General features: G+C 37.1%; 3 protein-coding genes across 4 annotated transcripts in view; 1 reads left to right on the top strand and 2 right to left on the bottom strand.

Moving 5' to 3' along the window:
* LOC131431287 (angiotensin-converting enzyme) overlaps positions 1-24,190 on the bottom strand; it is a 265,227-nt gene that overhangs the window by 31,320 nt on the left and 209,717 nt on the right. The window lies entirely within an intron of this gene.
* LOC131431291 (serine protease snake-like) lies at positions 1,035-2,447 on the bottom strand. Of its 2 annotated transcripts, XM_058596908.1 has the most exons (5): positions 2,228-2,447; positions 2,131-2,169; positions 1,545-2,066; positions 1,126-1,481; positions 1,035-1,062 (listed from the first exon to the last, which is right to left on the bottom strand). In XM_058596908.1, the coding sequence occupies exons 1-4, from the start codon at positions 2,286-2,288 to the stop codon at positions 1,153-1,155; spliced, it is 951 nt and encodes a 316-aa protein (XP_058452891.1). In that variant the 5' UTR covers positions 2,289-2,447; the 3' UTR covers positions 1,035-1,062; positions 1,126-1,152. The 2 variants fall into 2 exon arrangements, with proteins under 2 accessions (XP_058452891.1, XP_058452890.1); XM_058596907.1 differs by having other exon boundaries at positions 1,035-1,481.
* Positions 13,524-14,713, top strand: LOC131431292 (serine protease snake-like). Its single transcript, XM_058596909.1, has 4 exons — positions 13,524-13,629; positions 13,690-13,710; positions 13,773-14,267; positions 14,340-14,713. Exons 1-4 carry the CDS (start codon positions 13,575-13,577, stop codon positions 14,663-14,665), a joined length of 897 nt encoding a protein of 298 aa, XP_058452892.1. The 5' UTR covers positions 13,524-13,574; the 3' UTR covers positions 14,666-14,713.

The following is a 24,190-nucleotide window of genomic DNA, read 5'->3' as shown; positions in this document are numbered from 1 at the left end:
AAATCCTTGCCGGGACTACAATATTATACGGTGCGAGAAGGGCAAGTGTTAAACCAGTTCGAGACATCGATTGAAGATTGGTAAGAAAGCTATGGTCTGGCAAGCAATTTGTAGCTGCGGTAAGATTTCGAAACCCTTCATCACCACTGCTTCAATGAACAGCGAAATATACATCAAGGAATGTTTACAAAAACGACTTCTACCCATGATTCGAAGCCACAAGGATCCTGTTGTCTTCTGGCCAGATCTTGCTTCTTGCACTACTCGAAATCAACGGTAGAATGGTATACTACCAAAAATATCACTTTCGTCCCAAAAGACATGAATCCACCAAATTGCCCACAACTTCGACCAATTGAGGAATTTTGAACATTAACGAAGGCTCATCTTAGGAAACGTTCAACAGTTCGAAAAAGATTGGAAAAAAGTGTCAAAACTTTTCGCCACGAAGTCTGTACGGAATTTAATGAGGAACGTTCGCAAGAAGGTGCGCCAGCTAGTCTACAAAGGCTAAGTAGCAAATGTTGAGAATAATATTCTGTTGTTGTAGTCTAATATTATCAGCATATCGAATAAAATTTGAATATCCAACACTTGTGAATTATTTACAGCGAAATCAAAGTGCGTCCATACTTTCTGGGACAGTCTTTACCGTAATTGAAATATTAACGAGAAGTAATGAAGTGCAACTCTCAGTAATTAATAAGAATATAAAAAATATAAGCGAACGGCATTCTCTTAACTATCAAGTAGGTTCTTATTTTGAGTGTAACATCAATTTGCAAATATCATAGAAATTCATTGTTTATTGTCTCCCATATTCATGTAACCGGTTTCAAACTGATATAAATGAAATTCGTCCAACAAGAAGTATCTTACCGGGAATGTTTGCTTCAAATTTACCACCTCGCAGATGATTCTTCCTGTTGCGGTTTCCAAGCTGAGAATCAAATGTGACGCAAATGCATGAGTCACACTAATTTGCATACCAAGTATTGGGTTTTGTATAATGTGGAATCAACAAAACGATGACACATTTTGCGTTTCTTTTGGTTCGTGAACCTAGCAGAAATAGTGCCGCAGAATTTTAACTGCTTTAATAAATAGATCCTAAATATTGCATACATTAGAATAACCAGTGTTACGCTTCACTCAACTCGAACTCCAAACCAGTGACTCAATCCAGTCGATGTAGCTCGCCACTCGAGTGTAAATGGACGGGGATTTCCCGTAGCCGCATGCCGCACCCGTGGACGTAATTCCCAGTATGTGAAACATACATCCTTTCTGATCGGTCACCGTCTCCAGCGGACCTCCTGAGTCACCTTGGCACGTATCTTTGCCCCCCTCACGACTACCAACGCATATCTGTTCCTCGATAACCCCACGATTGAATTTTCTGCTGGTCGCGAAAGAACTACATTCCGACTGGTCCAGAATATCCAGTTGGACTTTCATCAAAATGTCGGATGTTGCACCAGCTGAAATAGAATATTTCACCGTCAAATAGTTGCATTCGGAAACAAACTGTCGGCGAATTTTACCGAATTCTGTCCTTCCAAAACCAGTCGCATAGGCAGTGGTTATATTCAGGCCATGTCCCGTCCATAGGCAGGCTGGTCTGATCAGTTTGGTGAAGAGTACATCCTGGACCATTTTCACGAGGGCGATATCGTGGTACGCTCGCCGAGGTGTATACTCCGGATGTCGAATGAAACTCTCGATATCAAAATCCACCTGATCGTCATCATCATAGCGTAAATCACTTTCCCCCAGTCGAACAATGGTCGGTTTGGCCGCGGACGAGCAGTGCGCAGCCGTTAGTACGAACCGTTCACTTATTAGGGATCCGCCACATTTAAACTCAACACTTCGCGGATCTTCTTCCCCAGGATAGCCCAGCAGTGCCTGGTGAGGAAACTCGCCTCTTCGGGCGGCTACACCACCAACGATTAGATCTACCACATTCGGACATTTGTAATCCTCGTAAACTATTGACATCGGCCGAAGCGACAGTGTGATGAGCGTCGATGTTTTCACCGTCAGTTTGCGGTATTCGTGACATTCTACGATTTGATTTCAATGAATTACTGACACCAATGGGTAAATGGATTAGTTTGTATTACTTACTCTGCACCGAAATCCGCTCCCCGGCTGGGAAATTGAAGCCTACGGAAGTAGAGTGAGTCTTTATCGTGTAGGGCACCTATAATCGGTAGAATCTCACCTTCAACAGTGCCGCCGAAAACGAGAGCCAACGACAGAACAATGCAGCTCACAGGCATCATCCTGAAATACTGCTTCACTACTCTTATGGCGTTGTTCGTTGTCGCGAGTTTATCGCGAGATCACTGCCACGGTCAGGGTCGCATCGTTCGCACTACATCTGCCGTAATCTCGACATTCAGAACAGAACTGATGATGTTCGACTCTGGTTTCCGAATAGACAGCCCGGAACCGTGCAGGGGTCGGCTAGCTGACGGCGAAGAACCGGTTCAAGATGCGGCGTTTCGATTTTGTTTTATTTTGTTCTTTTTCTATGTAGCAATGTGTGCTGCTTTCCGGTGACCCCGCGATATCATCGACGGCATGTGGCTGGGCTTTTGGGGCGGTACACGAGAGAAACTTGTTTTGTTCTTGTGATGCGCAAACACCGGACTTGTTTGTGTAGTTTTCGAAAGGCTTGACCATTTGAATTAAAAAGGCATGGTGAATCAGCTGAGCATACGGAAAACACGGCAATATGCCTCTCACCCGATTTTTAATTCTTTCTTCATGCATAAAATTGTTTCTTTGCTATTACCGTGATCAATTTGCAACAAGCAGTTAGAGTTTTTTGCATGTCAGAATTATGATTTTAAAAATGTTTACCTGCTGAGTTTTACACAAAAAATGTTCAATAACCAATGCAATTTTAAAAAGACTTTTGGAGCCTCAAAAGTCGCTTAGTTTTCACCTAGAGCACAAAATATATCTGATTTGGTTCGACTGCTAGTGCAAAAATGAAATGAAGCTTAAGTAATAGTATGGCAGAATAATAATAAGAGATAAGATTGATGGTTCGCAGTTCCCTACATTCTCCTATGTTCTATATGACAAACTCCAATTCATCAATTACGGATAGTTATGTTGACCGTCTAAAAATTCGTGAGCCTGTTTTATCCTAAATCTTCTGACGTGAATTCGTAGTAGAACTGTGTTTAGAAGAAAGTTAGGTATTTTTTACGTCATCGCTCTACAGACTTTTAGGAGGAGTTTTGGCGCGAAGCACACTAAATACATAACGCTCGTTTCCGTACTGTATTTTACAGTGTTGTACTGTTTTTTCGACCCAAATACTGAGTACTGCTTTCTACCCTCAAATGTACTGTATTTTTTACATTGAAATTCATTCTTGCTCAGAGCGCGTCACAACTAAATCAAAATCATCATCAAATATATCCGATTCGCAAAAACTGTTTCGTACATTTTTTAGTTTTTATCGATCTTAATAATGTCTCAAAAAAGGGAAATGAAAATAACTTGAGTTTATGAAAATAAATCATCTGATAATTATTTGACTTTAATGATTTGTTTGGTCTTGTTGAGACGTGGAGCCGCTTTGAGCTAGTTTTAAATTTGATCAATATCTAATGAGAAAAATAGATTGAAAAATGGTATGCGAATACAACTATGTTGTGAAAACCACGAGAAAGCTATCGCAGAGACGGGACTCGAACCCGTAGCTACCTCCTATCCCGGGAAATCGTTTATCCAATTAAACTATCCTGCATGTGAAGCTCACGAAGAAACAGATTAATTGAGGACTGAAACAGCTGGCGGAGGGGTTGCTATAGAGATATGACTACAATTGAACGGCGTGGCGTCCAAGCACAGTTGGACATGCTCGGTTCTTCTTTTCAATTAACCTTTTTTTTCGTGTGTTTCACATGCAGAATAGTATAAGGACTGGTTCTTCCAAAAACATGTTTTTTATAAATTTCACTTATTGTTTAAAGAATATTTCAAAATTATACTATTTACAGATAAAAGTACAGATAGTAAACTCCATTAAAAATTTAATTCTTTTTGCCTTTCTCATATAGAAAGGTTATGCAATCACTGTGAAAACCGACTTTTGAACCGAGGCCCGGAGGGCCGAGTGTCATATATCATTCGACTCAGTTCGTCGAGTACGCAAAATGTCTCTCTGTGCGTGTGTGTGTGTGTGTGTGTGTGTGTGTGTGTGTGTGTGTGTGTGTGTGTGTGTGTGTGTGTGTGTGTGTGTGTGTGTGTGTGTGTGTGTGTGTGTGTGTGTGTGTGTGTGTGTGTGTGTATGTGCGTATGTGTGTATGTAACGTTTTTCTGCACTAACTTTTCTCGGAGATGGCTGAACCGATTTTCACAAACTTAGATTCAAATGAAAGGTCTCATTGTCCCATACAAAATTCCTGAATATTATTTGGATCCGACTTCCGGTTCCGGAATTATGGGGTAAAAAGTGCAAAAAATTGTGAAAATATGTGCACTAACTTTTCTCGGAGATGGCTGAACCGATTTTCACAAGCTAAGATTGAAATGAAAGGTCTTGTGGTCCCATAAAAAATTCCTGAATATTATTTAGATCCGACATCCGGTTCCGGAGTTATGGGGTAAAATGTGCAAAAAAATTAAAATATGTGTTCTAACTTTTCTCATAGATGGCGCGACCGATTTTCACAAACTTAGATTCAAATGAAAGGTCTTGGGGTTCCATACAAAATTCCTGAATATTGCTTAGATCCGACGTCCGGTTCCGGAGTTATGGGGTAAAATGTGCAAAAAAATTAAAATATGTGTTCTAACTTTTCTCATAGATGGCGCGACCGATTTTCACAAACTTAGATTCAAATGAAAGGTCTTGGGGTTCCATACAAAATTCCTGAATATTGCTTAGATCCGACGTCCGGTTCGGGAGTTATGGGGTAAAATATGCAGAAAAAAGAAAATATGTGTTCTAACTTTTCTCATAGATGGCGCGACCGATTTTCACAAAATTAGATTCAAATGAAAGGTCCTGTGGTCCCATGCGTAATTCCTGAATTTCATGCGGATCCGACTTCCGGATCCGGAAATATAGGGTAAAGTGCGTTAAAAATTGTATACCATCACTGAAAATGGGGAAAAACCTTTGAAAAATTTCTTAATCGACCTCAAATCTTTTCCAATTGATAGTTTTCATCAGTAGACGGTCAAACAAACCGATTTCGGTTATTCTTTCAAGAATCGCAGTATTATATATGAAAGTATGATTGCTATGAGAAAGGCATCATTACACCACTAGTTTTTTCAATATGGTGGCTCTCTCTTGGAAACCAATCGTCAGAAAGCACAAAGCAAACCAGTTTCATTTTCTGTTTTGGAATACGAGTGACACATAGTTGAAAAAATATGGTATCAAGAAAAAGTCGACCGAAGTTCTTACTCGTGACTAATCGTGCCTGGGCGCGCATACTCCCCACTTTTTCTACACACTTTTCGGTCGCGTGTTCTTTCGCGACTAATTTTATTTTTTTTGTAAGAGTATTTTTCTAGCAATTTACGGACAATTTTTTTCAATATTTCAAAAATTGTTTGGAAGAACCTAACCTTAATTGACGAAACGATTTCCCCGTATAGGAGCTAGTTACGGGTTCGAGTCCCATCTCTGCGGTAGTTTTTTCGCGGGTTTCATTACATAATTTTAGTCGCATGTTTTTTTTGTCGTGAATACGACTTACTTTACTATAAGGCGCCTTTTCTAAATTTACCCTCTGGGATAGTGATAAGTTTTTGATCGTGAATATCTCTTTTTATACTTAACCTAACAACATAATTTTTTCTCCATGCTTTCGGAAATATAATCAGGAATTTGTAATTAAATTTTCAACAATGTAACATAACCATAAATAATTCAAAAACTATATTTTCTAAAAACTTTTGAAAACATTGAGAAAAACTCATCACGATTGTTTGCCTTTTTCGCACTCGGACGACGGTTTTGAGGTAGTCAGGCACATATCTATTCCGATGTTCTACTAGACGAGTATAATAGGTAAACCTTGACCGATAATCGGCCTTCGGACGTCGTGGCTAGCAGTTAAGCAGCAGTAGCAGAGAACTGAATTATTGGTTAAATTGTAGAACTGAACTCAGAACTTGGATTCTGGTCCACCTGAATTCTGAACCTAATTTTAAGTTCTGAATTTAGTTTCATACTTCAATTTTAAAACTTAGTTCCATATTACAGATTCAGAATTTAAAACTATGACTTTTGAACTGAATCCTAACTCTGGATTTTGAAACTGGTTTCTTGACTATATTTTGGAACTGAATTTAGTTTCTTATTTCGGGACTCTAATTCAGAAATCTGTTTTAGGATTTCATCCTCAGAATTCATGCACAAAATTCAGGGTATGAATTTTAGATCTGGATTCTAAAACTAAATATAAGATCTGAACTCAAACCTCTGAATTTTAGAACTAATTTTAAAACCAGAATTTAATTCCTGTATTCAGTTTCAGAATTTAATTCCTAAATTCAGTTTCAGTATTCATTTCCAGAATTCAGAACCTACAAGCTGGAACTAACTTTGGAAAATGGCTTCTGGAGCTAGATTTTGGAACTGAATTTAGTTACTTTGTTAAGGTTTCGAATTCAGATTTAGAATTTAATTGGAGAACGCAATTCGGAAAATTCTGAAAACGACTTCAGTTCCATAATTCTAGAACTAAATCTACGACCTGATTTTGTCGTGAATACGACTTACTTTACTATGGGGTGCCTTTTCAAAATTTACCCTCTGAGAGAGTGATAAGTTTTTGATCGTGAATATCTCTTGTTGTATCTAACGAATCAACATAGTTTTTGCTACATGCCATTGGAAATATGATCACAATTTTATGATAAAATTTTCAGTTGTGTGGCATAATCTCAAATAGTTCAAAATTCAACTTTTCTGAAATGTTTGGTATAAACGAGTATCAAAGAGGATAATTCATATGGCGCGTTTGCCTTTCTCGTATTTTGAAAGCTCATAGCTCAGTGATCTGTGGAAGGATTTATATAATCTAACTACCAATAGAATCGAAATTTTTCAACTTAAACGTGTATAGCAAAAGCATTGAAGTACTTCAATAGTACACTATTGAAAAACCTATCTCATTTGACCCATGTCAACACCAGCCAATCAGAACGCGTTCTGAGGAAGAGAACAAAATAGCTGCTGCTGTACAACAAATCGTCCGAGAAAAATGTTCCGAAAAGTGGTGAATATCGCAGTGAGTTCCTCAATTTGGTCCTTCTGAATGCTAGAAACGAATCCCTACAGCATATTGATAGTTTTTTTCAATAAATTATGCAAATCCGAAATGAAATAATCGACAATAAAATTCTGTATGCGGCCTTTTTTATAGCCGTTAGGACCGCCCATTAGTGAAAAAGCTACAAACGAAGTCACATAATAGGAAATCTCTTAACAAAAATTGAATCAGTTTGGATTCTATCGCCACTGCGAGCAGATGTGTTTTGTGTCGTCTGCAAGCTTTCGACAAGAGCGATTACGTCACAGCTGCCAGTCATTAGCATTGGGAAAAAAAACAACGGTGGAGAGCATTGCACAAGATCAGCCGTTCTAATGGCTCTAAAAGTTTTCTAAAGAACTATTAGGATTTGTTGTTTGCAAATCGTAGGGAAATAACGTCAGTTTACTGCAAATCAAGAACAGTTTGATTAGATTTGTGCACTTTTCGCTGTGTGAAATTCACAGTAATCGAGATCAAGTGAAGCTTTCTTTGTTTTTGCGAAAAATGTGAAAAAGGGGAATGCGTGCATAATTCATACAATTGATATTCGAAAGTGTTAAGGAACATGTCAGTTGTTTTCGTATTCACGGCATCCAGTTATGTCTCTGACATTACCCACCCGCCTTTTTTAATTTTTATCTCGTTAGATGCTAATCAAATTTATTGGCTTTTGTTGTTCATTCACTATTTCTAGTAAAAATGCATACTGCAAAATTTATATATTTTTTAAATCGATGTAGTGTATTTTCTTGATTTTTATGTCCAATGAACTGTTTTTTTTGTAAAAAAAACTAAACGAGCGTTATAAATACATCGTGTTTTTATTAGTGTTTCAAATATTTTTACGACAACTTATCAGGACGATAGCATTCGTGTCTATAATCCAGTTTATTGACTAATAAGAGACAATTACGCCAATATTAAGTGTCAAACATATACACGGAAAGAAATCCGTCACTGCGCAGTCATGATCAAGCAATCATGAACACGAACACGTTCATACATAAACGTAAAGGCAAAATCATCCTTTGGTACGATTTAGCCAGCTGCTACTACTCCAAAGAGGTTATGGAGTTGTATGCTGCCCGGAATTTCGACCATTCGAAACATACTGGACAATTTCAAAGCAGCGACTTCGACAAAGCGGTGGGACAGTCAAGTAGTTCTGTGTGGGTCTCCACTATGTAATGGCTGATAGGCTTCATCAAGAAGAATGTTCGAGATTTTGTTCGAGCTGAATAAATGTAACCATCTTATGCTATAACTTTGAAATTTCAATAAAAGTACCCTGAAGCAACCACTAATGGACTTCTTTTTAAACTTATTGAATCTCCAATTTTTCTCTTTTATTGTCTTCACTTTAAAGACAGACTATGAAATTTAAAAGCAATCTGAATGCGTATAACCCAAAGATTTTTCTGAGAGTAGTAACTTAATTCGCCGAAACCAGTGTTGTTCAAAATCGTAACGGTGAGAGTGGAATCAGAACAAATTGGCTCAAGTGGCACGTTCCTCTAAGTATTTAGAGATTTGTGCCTTGCCGTGGTTTCTCATCATTTTCCTAATGAGAAGGGAAGGAAGGAATATAAAAAGAAATTAATCGTTCTGCATTTACAAATGGACGCTGAACGATCTGCAGGTACCAAAATGCACATTTAAGAAAACCTTCGAGAGGATTTAGAAATTTTACAAAAGCGAAACTATTCTGATATCTTTGGTAGCATACAGAACGATTCGCGATATGTATGAACAGAGATAAAGTCGGCACCCCATAAGGGATGCCAAACAATCTGCTGAAACCTTTTAGGGTAGAAACAGAAGGGATTCATTCACTCCAGTAAGAACGATGAACTCCTCTGACTCTTGCTCCTTGCCATCCCAAGTAGCACATGTAACTTGTTCATAAAAATAAAAACAAAAAAGATGCTGCATAATGGTCGCACGACAAACACGACGAAACAAGTCGTATTATGATGGTGACAATTGAGTCAAAATAATGTTACGAATTGACATCTCATCATACTAAGTTACAATAAGTTCCAACGTAACTTTTCGGTAATCTAATTTTTACGACGTACTCGCATTGACTGTTTTTGGTCGCCAACTGGTCACCGTAACAAAATGCGACAATGAAAAAGTGACACACTATAAGACAAAGTTAAGTAATGATTTCATATCGGTTACCGTATTCGTTGTGATGCAACAAAGAAATACAATTACAGTGTCGGTTGAAATCTTCTGTACATTATCCCGGACAATAATATTAAATCAATGAGTAGAATAAGTAGAAAACTCCTTGAGTTTAAAAAATTGGCTAAAGTTAAATCTGCGCTTATACGCAGATTTTTTGCCGGTACATGTGCGAAGCAAAATTGTTTCGTTTTTCGAAGTACATTCGCACTACCAGAGCGAATATTTCTACACTTTGTCACGGCAGTGTATGCATGGAAAAATTTACGCCAATGGCTACCATTATGACCAGGGAATGAAATATTCATTAAATTTTAAAAGAGTGCAATTTTTAATTATTGCGATTGGTCAACTGTTTTAACTTTGGTATATGAAAAACTAATATTAATCACAAATAAGTTCTAACTGAACACATTTCGACTTTTTAGCTTTAAATTTCATATGACGGGAATAAAAATATGAATATTATTTTGTATGTCGATGTTCTGAAACCCAAAATATCGAAGGCGCGCACGTTTTCAATATCTACAATGATCAACTTCACCATAAATATCGAATAGCACTTAGATTTTGAGTAGATATAGTGAGTTTAAAGAATATTGAATTCTATATTTTAGCTCATTATCGGATGCCAATTTTTGGTCGTAAATGTTGAATGGGAAAAACATCAACAAATTGTAACTTGACACAAACTTATATTTTCTGTTTCATTGTGACTAATGTGCGCGGTGGATCAAATCAAATATTCTTTACTGAGAAGTAGTTTGGCAACCCTTGGTAAGTCGCACAAGCTCCGCCTCTTACGCTTTTCAGGTTACATAGCAGTTATAATGCACGTTGAAAAGTCTTCAAGTTGTTCCATGAATTTGTGTCATATAAGTTACTGTCATTGAAGTGTAGTAACGTGTGCTACTTGGGATATTGGGTGAGATATGATAGAATATTCTTCAATTTTAGCTCACCATACACAGATTCAATCATGTATGGAGAACCAAAAACCCGGATACGTAGTTGCTTCAATGCGGAAGAGTTACATAGCAGATGCTATAACCCGCATACGCATGGCTGCCAGATGGCTGACTAATTGCTGCCAGCTGGAAAAATATGGCTGGCAGACATTCTGGTGACCGACTGCCTCACCGCTGCCAAATATACAACTCAAACGATACAACCGTATCCACCAAAATTTTTCCACATTGAAATCTTTGACATTTTCAGCGAAGATGAGAGGATGAAAACGCTCGGCTAACTTAGATACAGGCGACTTTGTTTTGTCAAATTGGATTTGACAACCGTCACTGAATCAATTTTGGTAGCCGTCTGGTGGCCATGGCTGCCCAGGTAGCCAAAACACTATGCGGGAAAGTACGCAATCGCACTTACACAAATCACAAAAAGCACGCTGAATAGTAGCCATGTGATGGTTGAGTTTGCAATATACAGTCAGAGCCTCTGATCAGAACCTTGCAATGCAATAGACATTTTAACATTTTCAAATTCAAATCTGGCGAAAATGCTATTGTCTAAATGCATGTTTGCAAGCTGTGCCAGTTTGGATGCGGCTCTGTGCTTTATCTAACTGGTTAATTTCCAGCATCCGAGTTTTCAACCTTCCCAAAATCGTGTCGCTAAGAGTGGTTTTGCCGAATAGGTCATTTAATCGAAATGGTGATTTTGTCGATAACCATTTCACCTCACTTATTTGACTCAAATGAAAGGTCTCATCAGCTGCTATTCAGTTTCATTTTTCTACGACTTCTCGATCTGGAATTGTTATCGTTATTGTTATCGAATTCGGATGAAAACTTTTAGAATTCATAGTTTATGGTAGTTATTTCCAATCATTGATTAGACGGTTGATCCAGAAGTATCGGATATCAAAACCTCCAACATGAAACTAACATAATTTGGAGAATCGAAATGCGAAGAATGTGGGGAAGGTTTAGGAATTTTGAAAAGTCCCGGGCCTTTCACAGAAAAGACGTGAATAATTTCGAGCCGTGTATATTTTCGTTGAATTTCGCAATGGTTCAGAATCTGTCAATTTTTATGGCTGCGTCCTGTTGTTTACACTCTACTCTAACCACTTGTGCAGTTGTTTATTCGTTTTCATTAGTTTGTTTCGAAATGCGTGGACTTTCAGCAGAATAACGTCGAAAAATTGTGTACAAATGATGCACAGAACGCGGACTTTCACTGAGAAAGATAGCAAAAATGGAAGGAGTAAGTGAAAAAGCCGTGAGAAATGCAATCATGAAATGTTTGGTGAGGATAACGTATACTGAAGGCATTCGAGCGAAAGAAGAAGGTTTCAGTTCGGGATGTGGCCAAAAAAATAGACACTTCGAAGTCAAATGTTCTTCGTGCTAAAGAACGTTTGAATCTTCGAACCTATAAGAAGCAGAAACAACCAAAACGTAGTCCGAAACAAGAAGCATCGACCAGGCCAAGGGCTCGAAAGCTGTACAATACGACGAAACCTACGTGAAACTCGATTACAAATCCTTGCCGGACCACAATATTGTACGGTGCGACCAGTCCGAGACATCGATTGAAGTCGAAAAATTTGGTAAGAAAGCTATGGTCTGGCAAGCAATTTGTAGCTGCGGTGAGATTTCGAAACCATTCATCACCACTGCTTCAATGAACAGCGAAATATACATCAAGGAATGGTTACAAAAACGACTTCTACCCATGATTCGAAGTCACAAGGATCCTGTTGTCTTCTGGCCAGATCTTGCTTCTTGCCACTACTTGAAATCAACGGTAGAATGGTATACTACCAAAAATGTCACTTTCGTCCCAAAAGACATGAATCCACCAAATTGCAATCAACTTCGACCAATTGAGGAATTTTGGGCATTAACGAAGGCACATCTTAAGAAACATGTCTCGGTAGCCGAAACCATTCAACAGTTCGGAAAAGATTGGAAAAAAGTGTCAAAACTTGTCGACAAGAAGCCTGTACGGAATTTAACGAGGAACGTTCGCAAGAAGGTGCGCCAGCTAGTCTACAATGGCTAAGTAGCAAATGTTGATAATAATATTCTGTTGTTGTAGTCTAATATTATCAGTATATCGGATAAAATTTGAATATTTAACACTTGTGAATTATTTACAGCGAAATCAAAGTGCGTCCATACTTTCTGGGACAGTCTTTATTCTCCAGACCTGGCCCCCAGCGACTATTGTCTATTTCCAAGCCTGAAAAGGTTTCTCCAGAGAAAGAAATTTTTGGTCGAATGCTGAAGTCATTGCAGAAACGTAAGCCTATTTTGATGGCCTTGCAAATCATTTTTTTTCTCAAAAGGCATCAAAATGTTGGAGGACCGCTGAGTCAAGTGTATCGTTCTTGATGGAGTTTATACTAAAGAATAAAAAAGTTTCCACGGTAAAAAATCAACTTTTTCTTTGTTAGACCTGGAGCTTTTCATTCCATGTTCGCATTCAGACAGTGCATTTGTGAAGATTGTGAGTTTTTTACATGATTGAGGTTTTCTATGTAGATAACGTATAACACAGCTTTCTACGCAAAATACATGCACGGCATATAAAACCATGTAGCATTACATCGCTGATGCTAGTTAATTTTTATTCAAGGTTTAATGAATAGTATTTCGATAAATCTCATAGTTATATGTATAAGAATATTAGTTATATGAGATATTACATTACTAGACGTATAAAAACAGGTTTTACGTTATGGAATGGGGAAATATTTTAATTTTGTCTTTTTACGTAGTCCATTTGTTTGATATGTTTTGGTTTAAGGGATGTTAAAAAATCATATTGAAACTTAACGTTTTTCTAGGAAAAGTATCATCCAAGACTGAGAGGCATGAGTTTTTAGTTATTTATATGAAGAACAAGTATAATTTCCGGTGAGCCCAAAAATACTTAACAACTTCTTGCTCATCAAACTGTCGCACGTGAATGATTGAACATGACTTTCTTATCACTAGCCGGTCATGCGGAATTTCCCACACTTTCGTATTTTATTGATGTTCATTTGCATTCTATTTAAGTATCAAGCAGGAGCAAGTCACAATCAGTCCGAATCTGTACATCGTCAGTCCAACAAAAATGATTCTTATTCTTTCAAGTTTTGTGTCTCTCCTGTTATTACCTGTGATACGAGTTAAGATTCCATCTTAGATTTTAAACCACACGTAGACTAATAGAATTTGTTTTCTTACAGGCCAACGTATTTCGGAGCAGAGTAAGTACAGCTCTATCGTGAGTTTTCTTGATTTGTGTTCAATTTCATTGACTTAATTTCAGAATGTATCGAATACAGGACAGCTAACATGATGGTTGAAGATACTTTACACTGCCAACAAACTAAATCACTGATTCTTCTGCCTGAGACGTTTGCCGGACAACGTGAATTTCCCCATCACACGTTGATCGGTTGGCGTTCGGACAATCCTGGTGTAAAATATGAGTTTCTATGCAGTGGAGCACTGATAAGCGATCGATTCGTTTTAACTGCTGCCCACTGTGGATACTCGACAAGTAGTGGTACACCTGTGGTAGTGCGTCTCGGTGGGCACAATCGCCAAGATGAACTTGACAACCATGTGGAGGATATGGACATTGAACAATTCATAAAACACCCGCAGTACTCTGCCCGCTATGCTTACCATGACATTGCATTGGTCAAGCTGAAGGATCGGGTGTCATTTTCCAACGTCATTCGTCCGGCTTGTTTGTGGGCCGAGCAGAATATGAACTTTACATCGGCTACGGCTATCGGGTTCCAGTTGACAGAATATGGTGAGACCATTTAAGAAAAGTGCTTTGTTTTGTTGCGGAATTCTGAGAAATATTCCTGTTATCTAATTCAAGGAAGCAAAAGTTCGTACGTGCTCCAGAAGGAAAATTTGGATGTGGTATTCAATGCCAAGTGCGAAATGTTCTACAACGGCTCGCGGAAGTTCCCAACCGGATTAAGTGAGCAACAGTATTGCATGACTTCAACTGGTAACAGGAAAGATAACTGCCAAGGTTACTCGGGTGGACCCGTTCAAGTGCTTACCGATGCACAAAACTGCATTTATCACGTAATAGCATTTACTTCTTTTGGATTGATCTGTGGTGCTGGGAATGCACCGACCGTGTATAGCAACGTTCCGAGTTATATCGATTGGATTGAAGAAACAGTGTGGGGTTAATTTGTTCGATACTGCAGTAATCGATTAAAATATATTTTAACAATTTAAGCGTTGTTATCATAAACTCACTGATTGATCGATTCTGTGACGTGATTTACATTGTAATTTTTAATGGAACTCAACTTCGTATTCCGATGATCAAGCAAGAACAAGTTAACAAAAAGCAATTTGCGTAACAAATGCGGATATAAGTCTGGTCTCGTTAGTAATTCGTATAACAAAGTTTCCTAACAAGTATCAAAACGAGAAGCAATTTCGGCATAATTTTGCTATAATATGTTGACACCATTTCTATTAGGCATTAAACAATGATTATTAACTTGTGAATTTACAAACAGACGTTTTTCTTCTATTAATGACCAAGGTCAATATTTTACGAATACACTTAAGTCTGTTATCACACATAAATCACCAGCCCTTTGGCTAGTGTTTTGATCAGGAAATGTTGAAAAATAGAGGAGTTAGCGCGGGAAGTTATTGAGAGCAATTTTATGCAAATTAAAGTTAGTGAAGTAAAGGCACATTGTAGATTGTTATTTACCCGTAGTTGAATTTGGTACCACATTGAACTGCTTCTGATCAGGAGCCGATTGTCGTTTAGCATAATTCTTCATATTAGTGTGAGTGCAATCACAATATTTTTGCCGCTTTTTGCCTTTCTCTATAGAAAGGTATTAGAATTGCTGGAAAAACCGGCTTTCGAACGGAGCCTCGGAGATCCATAGTGTTATATACCATTCGACTCAGTTCGACGAGATCGGAAAATGTGTGTGTGTGTAGGCTCGCTCGAAAGCTACTGTCGGGCCATTGATCAAGTTCGAAGATCAAATAGCTGTGTTTTCTGGTACCGGAGATATAATGGAATAAGTGACGTAACCGACAAAATATGTTTTTTTACCGTGCATGTTTGTCGGAGATGGCTGAACCGATTTCAACAAACTTGGGCTCGTTTGAAAGCTACTGTCGGGCCATTGATCAAGTTCGAAGATCAAATGGCTGTGACTTTTGGTTCCGGAGATATGATTGTATAAGTGACGTAACCGGCAAAAAGCGTTGTATTTTTACGTGCTCAATTTTCTCAGAGATGGCTGAACCGATTTTAACAAACTTGGGCTCGTTTGAAAGCTACTGTCAGGCCATTGATCAAATGGTTGTGACTTTTGGTTCCAGATATATGATTGTATATGTGACGTAACCGACAAAACACGTTAATTTTTACCGCTCTTACATATATAAGGGTGCCAATATTTTGGGATCACCTCTAATTTCCACCTCTAAAAATGTCCTCATGCTAAATTTGAGCTAAATCGGACATAGGTGAGGGGTGCTGCCCAGCGGTTAAGGTTTGAAAATTTTCGATCTTGAAAAGGCACCATAGGGGGGAGTACATGAAATTTTCAAAATCGAAAATTTTTTTTGATGCCGAAACTCTTGAAACTGCATGAAACATCGAAATTTAATGTCATCTGAAAAAAAAATTTTTGAAAAAATCAACTTTCTGGGAATTTTTTTTTTAGATTAGCATCAGTGATCGCATACAAATAGGCAACGCAAATGTCAAGCAATAGTTTGGAAAAATGATATTGACTGTGTGACATAAACACTAAAGCATGCTTTTGTGAACTACTCGAATCAATCTGAATCAATTGGTGTCAAAATTAGTATCTGAAATTATATAATAAAAGTATGAAATATATTTTCATGAGACTGTTATGAAAGAAGAGAAAAGCATTATCACACCACTAGGTGAATTAAGAAGGGTTTTTGCCTTTCTCATATAGAAAGTTTATGCAATCACTGTGAAAACCGACTTTTGAACCAAGGCCCGGAGGGCCGAGTGTCATATACCATTCGACTCAGTTCGTCGAGTACGCAAAATGTCTGTGTGTGTATGTGTGTGTGTATGTGTGTGTGTATGTGTGTGTGTGTATGTGCGTATGTGTGTATGTAACGTTTTTTTGCACTAACTTTTCTCGGAGATGGCTGAACCGATTTTCACAAACTTAAATTCAAATGAATGGTCTTGTGGTCCCATACAAAATTCCTTGATATTATTTGGATCCGACTTCCGGTTCCGGAATTATGGGGTAAAATGAGCAAAAAAATGTGAAAATAAGTGCACTAACTTTTCTCAGAGATGGCTGAACCGATTTTCACAAACTTAGGTTCAAATGAAAGGTCTTGTGGTCTCATACAAAATTCCTGAATATTATTTGGATCCAAATTCCGGTTCGGGATTTATGGTGTAAAATGTACAAAAAAAAGAAAATATGTGTTCTAATTTTCCTCATAGATGGCGCGACCGATTTTCACAAACTCAGATTCAAATGAAAGGTCCTGTGGTCCCATGCGTAATTCCTGAATGTCATGCAAATCCGACTTCCGGATCCGGAATTATGGGGTAAAATGTTCAAACAATTGTGAAAATTAGTGCATTATTTTTTTCTCAGAGATGGCTGAACCGATTTTCACAAACGCAGATTCAAATGAAAGGTCTTGAGGTCCCATCAAAAATTCCTGAATATTATTTGGATCCGACTTCCGGTTCGGGAGTTATGGGGTAAAATGGGCAATAAAAGAAAATATGTTTTCTAACATTTCTCTTAGATGGCGCGACCGATTTTTACAAACTTAGGTTCAAATGAAAAGTCCTGTGGTAACATGCGTAATTCCTGAATTTCATGCGGATCCGACTTCCGGATCCGGAAATATAGAGTAAAGTGGGTTAAAATTGTATACCATCTCTGAAAATGGGGAAAAATCTTAAACAATTTTCTAAATCGACCTCAAATCTTTTCCAATTGATAGTTTTTATCAGTAGACGGTCAAACAAACCGATTTCGGTTATGCTTTTAAGAATCGAAGAAAATTATTGTGAAGAATACTACAGTATTATATACGACAGTATGTTTGATATGAGAAAGGCATCATTACACCACTAGGTGGATTAAAACAGGTTTTTTTTATAAAACTTACTTATTGTCTTACACATATTTGATACGCTCTGATTACGGATATTATAGCCCCGAGAAAAATACATACCTATTCAGCTTTAGCTGACTCAAATAAGCTTTGTCTGCTAACAGAAAATTCTTGTTTACACGAACACAAGACTTTTTATGCTGTTTTTATCCGACTTTTTGAGCGAACTTTCAAAAGTATGCCGTTTTTATGCTATTTTTTATGCATTACGTATCCCGATAAGGAGTGTATCGAAAGTATGGTATCCACATACATTTGTGTTTTACGCATGTATTTGTGATGGTTTTTTATGCTCAGATCACAGCATGCTGTGCGTTTGGCTGTCAGCTACCGTTTGTTTACTTGTTTGTGCAGTTGAAATTCTGCGTTTTCAAAATGTCGCGTATTGAAAAGGAAGTTCAAATTAAGGATTTGGAAACATGGCTAAGTGAGAAGGGTATTACTATGCAAAAATTGGCGAAGCGGTTTGGAATTCATCATGCCAGTGTTAAAACCATCATTGATAAGTTTAGGGAACACTATTCTTTGGATGGAGCTACCAGGAAGAGTCAGAAATCCCGGTTCTACCAACCCGAAACTGGACCAGAAAGTGGTATCTCTAATTATGAAGAACAAAATCTGATCCAGCGTATCAGGAAGCGAAATCACCTGGAGACCTACAAGAAGCAGAAAATCGCGAAACAAAGTGTAGAACAGAAGAAGCGAGCGGCAACAAGGGCCCGGAAATTGTATTCGCGTCTTTCGCAGTGTCCGGATGCATGCGTTTTGATGGACGATTAGACTTATGTAAAGGAGAACTCAAAAACCCTTCCAGGTCCACAATACTTTACTGTCGTCGTTGGGGAGGATGTGAGCGATGCGGACAGGTCGATTCAATATTTTACACTACCGGAACATTAAATGCAGAAATCTATCGATCTGAGTGTCTATAGAAGAGATTACTACTTTATATAAGAAGCATAGTACACCTCCACTGTTTTGGTCGGATTTGGCGTCGGCTCACTATGCCAAAACAACTCTCAATTGGCTTGCGGAAAAGGATATACATTTCGTTGAGAAAAATATCTATTAACAAAATTGCCCTCAGCTTCGACCCATCGAACGTTACTTGGCAATCGTGAAGAGGGTCTTCAAGAAGACTGGTAAGGCAGCTGGAAACATGCAGGAGTTAAAAAAAAATGGGCTCAAGCGTCCAAAAAATGCGATGCAACACTTGTCCGGAACTTGATGAAGAGCGTTTGATCAAAAGTTCGAAAAACGTGAAGGAATAACTTAAATTTCATCTGGTTTACCAGATTAACCTCGTACAATAAAGAATCAATTTTTAGTTTAAATAAAATATCGTTTTTTATCATAATTTGAATGAAAAAATTGTGGATAGCTTATTTTCGATACACTCCTTATAAAAAAAGCTTGAGTCTATAATATTAGGTTTTGCACGATGACGACACAAATGAACTGCCGATGAATCAAGTTCATCTTTGACAGCTGCCGGTGGATTTTGGATGTTTTTAACTGCATACATGTTACTGTATTTGAATTTTTCTACAACTGTTCAGTGTGAGAAACCTTGCAATTTTTAAACTAAAACGATGAACCTCTGATGAACTTTTAAACTGTAAACAAACTATCGGCGGCTGTCAAAAAATGTTCATTCTGTTCATTTAGTGAGGTTATGTCATGTTCATGTAGAATCTAATTAGGTTTTTTATCGTGACGAAACAAATGAACAAGTATTCATCCTTGACAGTTCAGCGGTACTGTTTACAAACAAGCTTAAACAAAAATCGAAGAGCACATCTAAAACAATCATCTTTACACTTTGCAACTAGTTACTTTCATTTAATAAATATCAAAAACGAACCGTATTCAATCGTGAACAAATGTTTTAAAACTTTATTTAGGCGATACGGACCGTAAATGGTCTGATCCAATTTGCCAATAAACAAACAAAAGAAATTTCTGTTTACAAACAGTACTGCTGAACTGTCAAAATGTGTTCATCCGATTGAGGTTAGCAGTGACGGTAAAAAACCTAATTAGGTTTTGCACGATGATGACACAAATGAACTGACGATGAAACAACTTCATCTTTGACAGTTGCCGTGTACTTGTTTTGTTTTGCGACTGCAAGTTAAAAATTGAAATATGACGAAAAAATGCCTGTTAAAAACGTATTCCACAGTGAAAATAACTGAAAAGATTGCCCTGTATTCGTTTCCAGCATCAAGGAGCGATGTATGTATAAATCTGTTGAGTGTGAGGCGACTTGCAATTTTTACATTCGAACGATGAACTTCTGATGAACTTTCAAACTGTAAACAAGTACACGTCGACTGTCAAAAAAAATTAATTGTATTCATTTTTGTGAGGTTATGTCATGTTCATGTAAAATCTAATTGGCAGTGCAAATTTGTTCGGTCCATTTTCAAAAGATGGCTCTGGCTGTTATGAATATTGAACAGTAACAACTGATGTCGATAATTTCAAGAGGTTAGACATCTGTCATTAACATTTAGTTCATATTGCTTCGAGCTTTTTTTAAAAGAACCTTGCTTTTTTCAGTGTTAATTATGAGCAATTTTGTGTTAACTAAGCAGCATTTGCGGAAAGTTTTAGTTTTGTGTTTTAATTGGAAGTAAAGTGCAGCTGAATCGCATCAAATGCTTTTGGATGTTTATGGCGATAATGCTCCAACTGATAAATCATGTAGACCTTTCGAATGTTTTCAGAATGAAGATTTCAGTTATGAAGACGATTACCAAAAAAGTCGAAGACAAACAGTTGGAGCCATTACTCGATGAAGATCCGAGTCAAACGCAAGAGGAGTTTGTAGGATTATTAGTAGTGACTCAACAAACATTTTCTTTACGATTAAAATCCATGGCAATGATTCAAAAGCAAGGGCGTTGACTGACTTATTAACTGAAATCGAGAGACAATGAAAGGCGATTTTTCACTTGCGAGCATCTGATTCAAAGGCAACAAAGAAAGGGTTTTTTACATCGAATCGGTGATGAAAAGTAAAGAAAAGTGATGCATATTCTTTGATAACCCCAAGAAGAAAAAATACTACGCTACGCCCGGTTAATTGTTGCCATCGTCCTTAAAATCAACACCAAGGCCGAATATTCATGGTTCGAAGGTCATATTGTGCATCAGGTGGGACCAAAAGGGTGTTGTGTACTATAAGTTGCAACAACCAGGCGATACTATAACAGGCGATCGGTATAGGCTGCAATTGATGCGTTTGAGCCGTGCATAACGAGAAGAACGGCCGAAATACAAGCAAAGACATGAGAAAGTTATTCTCCTACACAACAACGCTCGTCCTCGTGTCGCAAAGTCGTGAAAAAATATTTGATTCATTCAGAGTTGTCTAGTACTTTTAGTAAGATTATTTACTAAAAGCACTAGAACGAAGCCTACATGTTATGATGTTCTCAGTCTATGGTTGGTGTCCAGTACAGAATCTCCGTCAATGTAAATTTGAATAAGCATGATTATGAGTAGTAAGTAATTCCAGAAATTGGTAGCAAAAGTAATCAAATTCCTCATGCTATGGTTTGGATGACAATTGACACAAGTCGTCGGCTTAACAAACCTTTTGTTTAGCACGGTCAGGGACACCAATTGCCGTTTTCTTACAATCTCGGCAATTTTTTTCAATAATTGTAAAATTAACCGATGATTCGACGTATCTTTAACTATTCTTGCAATGTTTCTCTTCGAAACAACAAAGCTTTTATATTAAACAAATTAAGAAATCCTACACTTTACTGAATTCGTTTAGTGTGCTTTGAAAAACACAAATGTCACATGTCAAACAATGTATAAGCATTCATAAAACTTTAATTTCTTGATAAAATAATAGCCGATTGAATTTTAGAACATGATTTTACAACATTAAAGATATTAATTTTTTTACAGTGACATTTCTCCTAGAAGTAAGTAACCACGCTCGAGTTATTTCAACATGAAATTTGAGAAATTAAGGTTTTCGTTAAAATGCGCTTTTATAAAAAGTCTGAAATTTTCGTATAATTACGCCGTTTGAAAAAGTCAACACATATAAGAACAGCAATTCAATATAGGTGAGATTTACGACTTAATAAAAACCTGAATATTCAGAATTTCTTGTTTAAATGTCTTGGGAACGGCTTTTCCTAGGAGAAGAGGTTTACTATAAGCAAATTTATTGCTTTTCAAAATATAAAGTCAGAGTAGATAAAAAAAACACTTTCATTGACTCAAAATAGACGAAAATGGTGAATAAATTAGTGTCACGCTCAGCTCTGCTTGCAAATTTTGAGTGCGAGATCCATGTCTAGTCAACGACAAAAGCGGAACAGTTGTGTTCTGTCTAACCTTTCTCTCGTTTTTAGTTATCAGTGAAAATCGTATAGTGTGCCGTATCAATATTCAACCGAAGCTTCGAGAATCGATAATGACAGAAAACAATTCACAAACAATTTTTATCTGATGGTGGTCGTATCTATAGTAGTTTTTTTTCCAAAAAAGTATGTGTCGTATCCTTTGCGATTCGTCTCAATTTCACAAGACATCCTTCTCCGGCAATTGTTCTTGAATTACTTCTCGATTTTTATTTTTACATATTTTTAATATCTCTGTCATCGTTGCCAAATATAGCTTACTTCGATTTTTTCAGTCGAACGTAGTAAAGCTATCAAGTTTACTCCATCGTAAGAATACTTAGCATTTCACATTCATTCTTATAAATTTTATAACTCTTCTGATATACACTACAGTATGGAGTGTAATAATTTTGATTTATCATATTTTAGACACCCTTTATAGCTAAACTTTACAGATTTTCATTCTATTGAAGAAATGAGAAGAAGATTTCAATTCGACTAAATTTACCTGTAGACGATATTTTGGTTTCGGTTTGTCGTAGGAAAACGAGCGACGTTGGCATTGATACTATCTTTTGTTGAAGTGAAAGACGGAAATGCTTTGTCTCTTTTTGTTTGTTTTCAATGCGATCATTCACGAATGAGATGGTTTGATGCCAAACCCAACCCAGTTTCCACCCTAACTGCTGTTAAGCCGTTTGTTTGAAGCTAGTTTCAAACCTAGTTTCAATGCTGTTGAACTGAAAACCGAGTCAGTTTTGAACCTGGTTTTTATATCAGATTTAATCAAATCTCCATTGCTAAGCGCGAACCCAATACAGTTTCGTGAAAAGTGTTTGTTAGTTGTAACTACCCTGGGTCAGTTTCAGTTTTTTTCAAGCGAAGACGACTTTAGTGGTTTTGTAATGCCTTTTAAATAGTCTCATTAAAACATTAAAAGCTTATCAAATAATCTAATAGTACCTTTCAAACGAACCTAAGCCTTCAGAAATGGATTATTTCACTACCGAAAAATTTTGTTGCAATAAAATAACACGGGGATTTGTTGGTTACCTCACTTATATCATTATATATCCCATACCAGAAGTAGCAGCAATTTGATCTTCGAACTTGATCCACAACTGAACAGTAGCTTTCAAACGAGCTTAGGCGTGTTAAAATCGGCTCAACCATTTCTGAGAAAATTGAGCGGTAAAAACGCGTTTTGTCGGTTACATCACTTATACCATTATATCTCCGTAGGGGACGGGTATAGCCTAATGGATAAGTCGATACCTTTAACGCAGCCCGCCTGGGTTCGATCCACAACCCCGCACATGGGATCAGAAAGTTTTTCTGACCCGAAGAGGCAAATGACCTTAAGGTTGAAATCTCTATAATCGAAACAAAAAAAACATATCTCCAGAACTAAAAGTTACAGCCATTCGATGTTCGAACTTGGTCAATAGTCCAATAGTAGCTTTCAAACGAACCTGAGCTTGTTGAAATCGGTTCAGTCAGTGCAAATACTTTTAAATACCATTTTTGCTTAAGTAATAGCTTTAGAGTTGATATGATTTGAAGAAAATGCAAGAAAACAATGTATTCACTGTTTTGAAAAATTAGTCTTGAGTCGAATCGATCTCTCTATCCGTGAAAAAGTGAAACATCACATCATTTGCTTTCGTCATAATGAATGTAAATCTTATATACTTCAAATTCTTGTTAGGAAGACTTTATCATTAAAGATGTGTTTTTGTATTTCACACGAAATTATGTTTGTGTAGAAAAAAATTAGAGGGTTGTATGCAAGACACGACCGATCATGATAACATTAAAAATGAAATAATTCTAAGGTACCCATACTAAATACAAAAATAAAGATGATGATGGATGCACTAAAAGTCACAAATTACAAACTTGCTCTACTTTTAGTGTTTACATTTTTGGTAAATGATCAAAATGACAATTAGATTCCTTCAGAACAATTGATTCTACTCTATTTTGATGCCTTCAACAAATTTTTACATATGAAAATTTTTAGAAAATATCCTTTTAATGAAAGTCAATCATGATGATTTCAAAGTTACTTAAAAGATCAATTTTGGATACGAATATCCTTAAGATATAAATCTGGACAAATGAAACGATTTTATATCATCATAATTTACAAGACAGAGAACGTACA

Source organism: Malaya genurostris, chromosome 2 (assembly GCF_030247185.1).
Source record: "Malaya genurostris strain Urasoe2022 chromosome 2, Malgen_1.1, whole genome shotgun sequence".
In the NCBI taxonomy this organism is placed as follows: domain Eukaryota; kingdom Metazoa; phylum Arthropoda; class Insecta; order Diptera; family Culicidae; genus Malaya; species Malaya genurostris.
The sequence above is the reverse complement of the archived record's forward strand: the minus strand, read 5'-3'. Positions and strand labels throughout refer to the sequence as shown.

What these genes read in the sequence shown, in the direction of transcription:
- LOC131431291 (XM_058596907.1), bottom strand. Translation starts at nt 2,288, where the DNA reads ATGATGCCTGTGAGCTGCATTGTTCTGTCGTTGGCTCTCGTTTTCGGC. An exon ending in GGAGCGGATTTCGGTGCAGA is followed by an intron (nt 2,067 to 2,130) that starts GTAAGTAATACA and finishes ATCAAATCGTAG; the next exon opens with AATGTCACGAATACCGCAAA. An exon ending in TTTTGGAAGGACAGAATTCG is followed by an intron (nt 1,482 to 1,544) that starts GTAAAATTCGCC and finishes ATTCTATTTCAG; the next exon opens with CTGGTGCAACATCCGACATT.
- LOC131431292 (XM_058596909.1), top strand. Translation starts at nt 13,575, where the DNA reads ATGATTCTTATTCTTTCAAGTTTTGTGTCTCTCCTGTTATTACCTGTG. An exon ending in GTTATTACCTGTGATACGAG is followed by an intron (nt 13,630 to 13,689) that starts TTAAGATTCCAT and finishes GTTTTCTTACAG; the next exon opens with GCCAACGTATTTCGGAGCAG. An exon ending in CCAACGTATTTCGGAGCAGA is followed by an intron (nt 13,711 to 13,772) that starts GTAAGTACAGCT and finishes ACTTAATTTCAG; the next exon opens with AATGTATCGAATACAGGACA.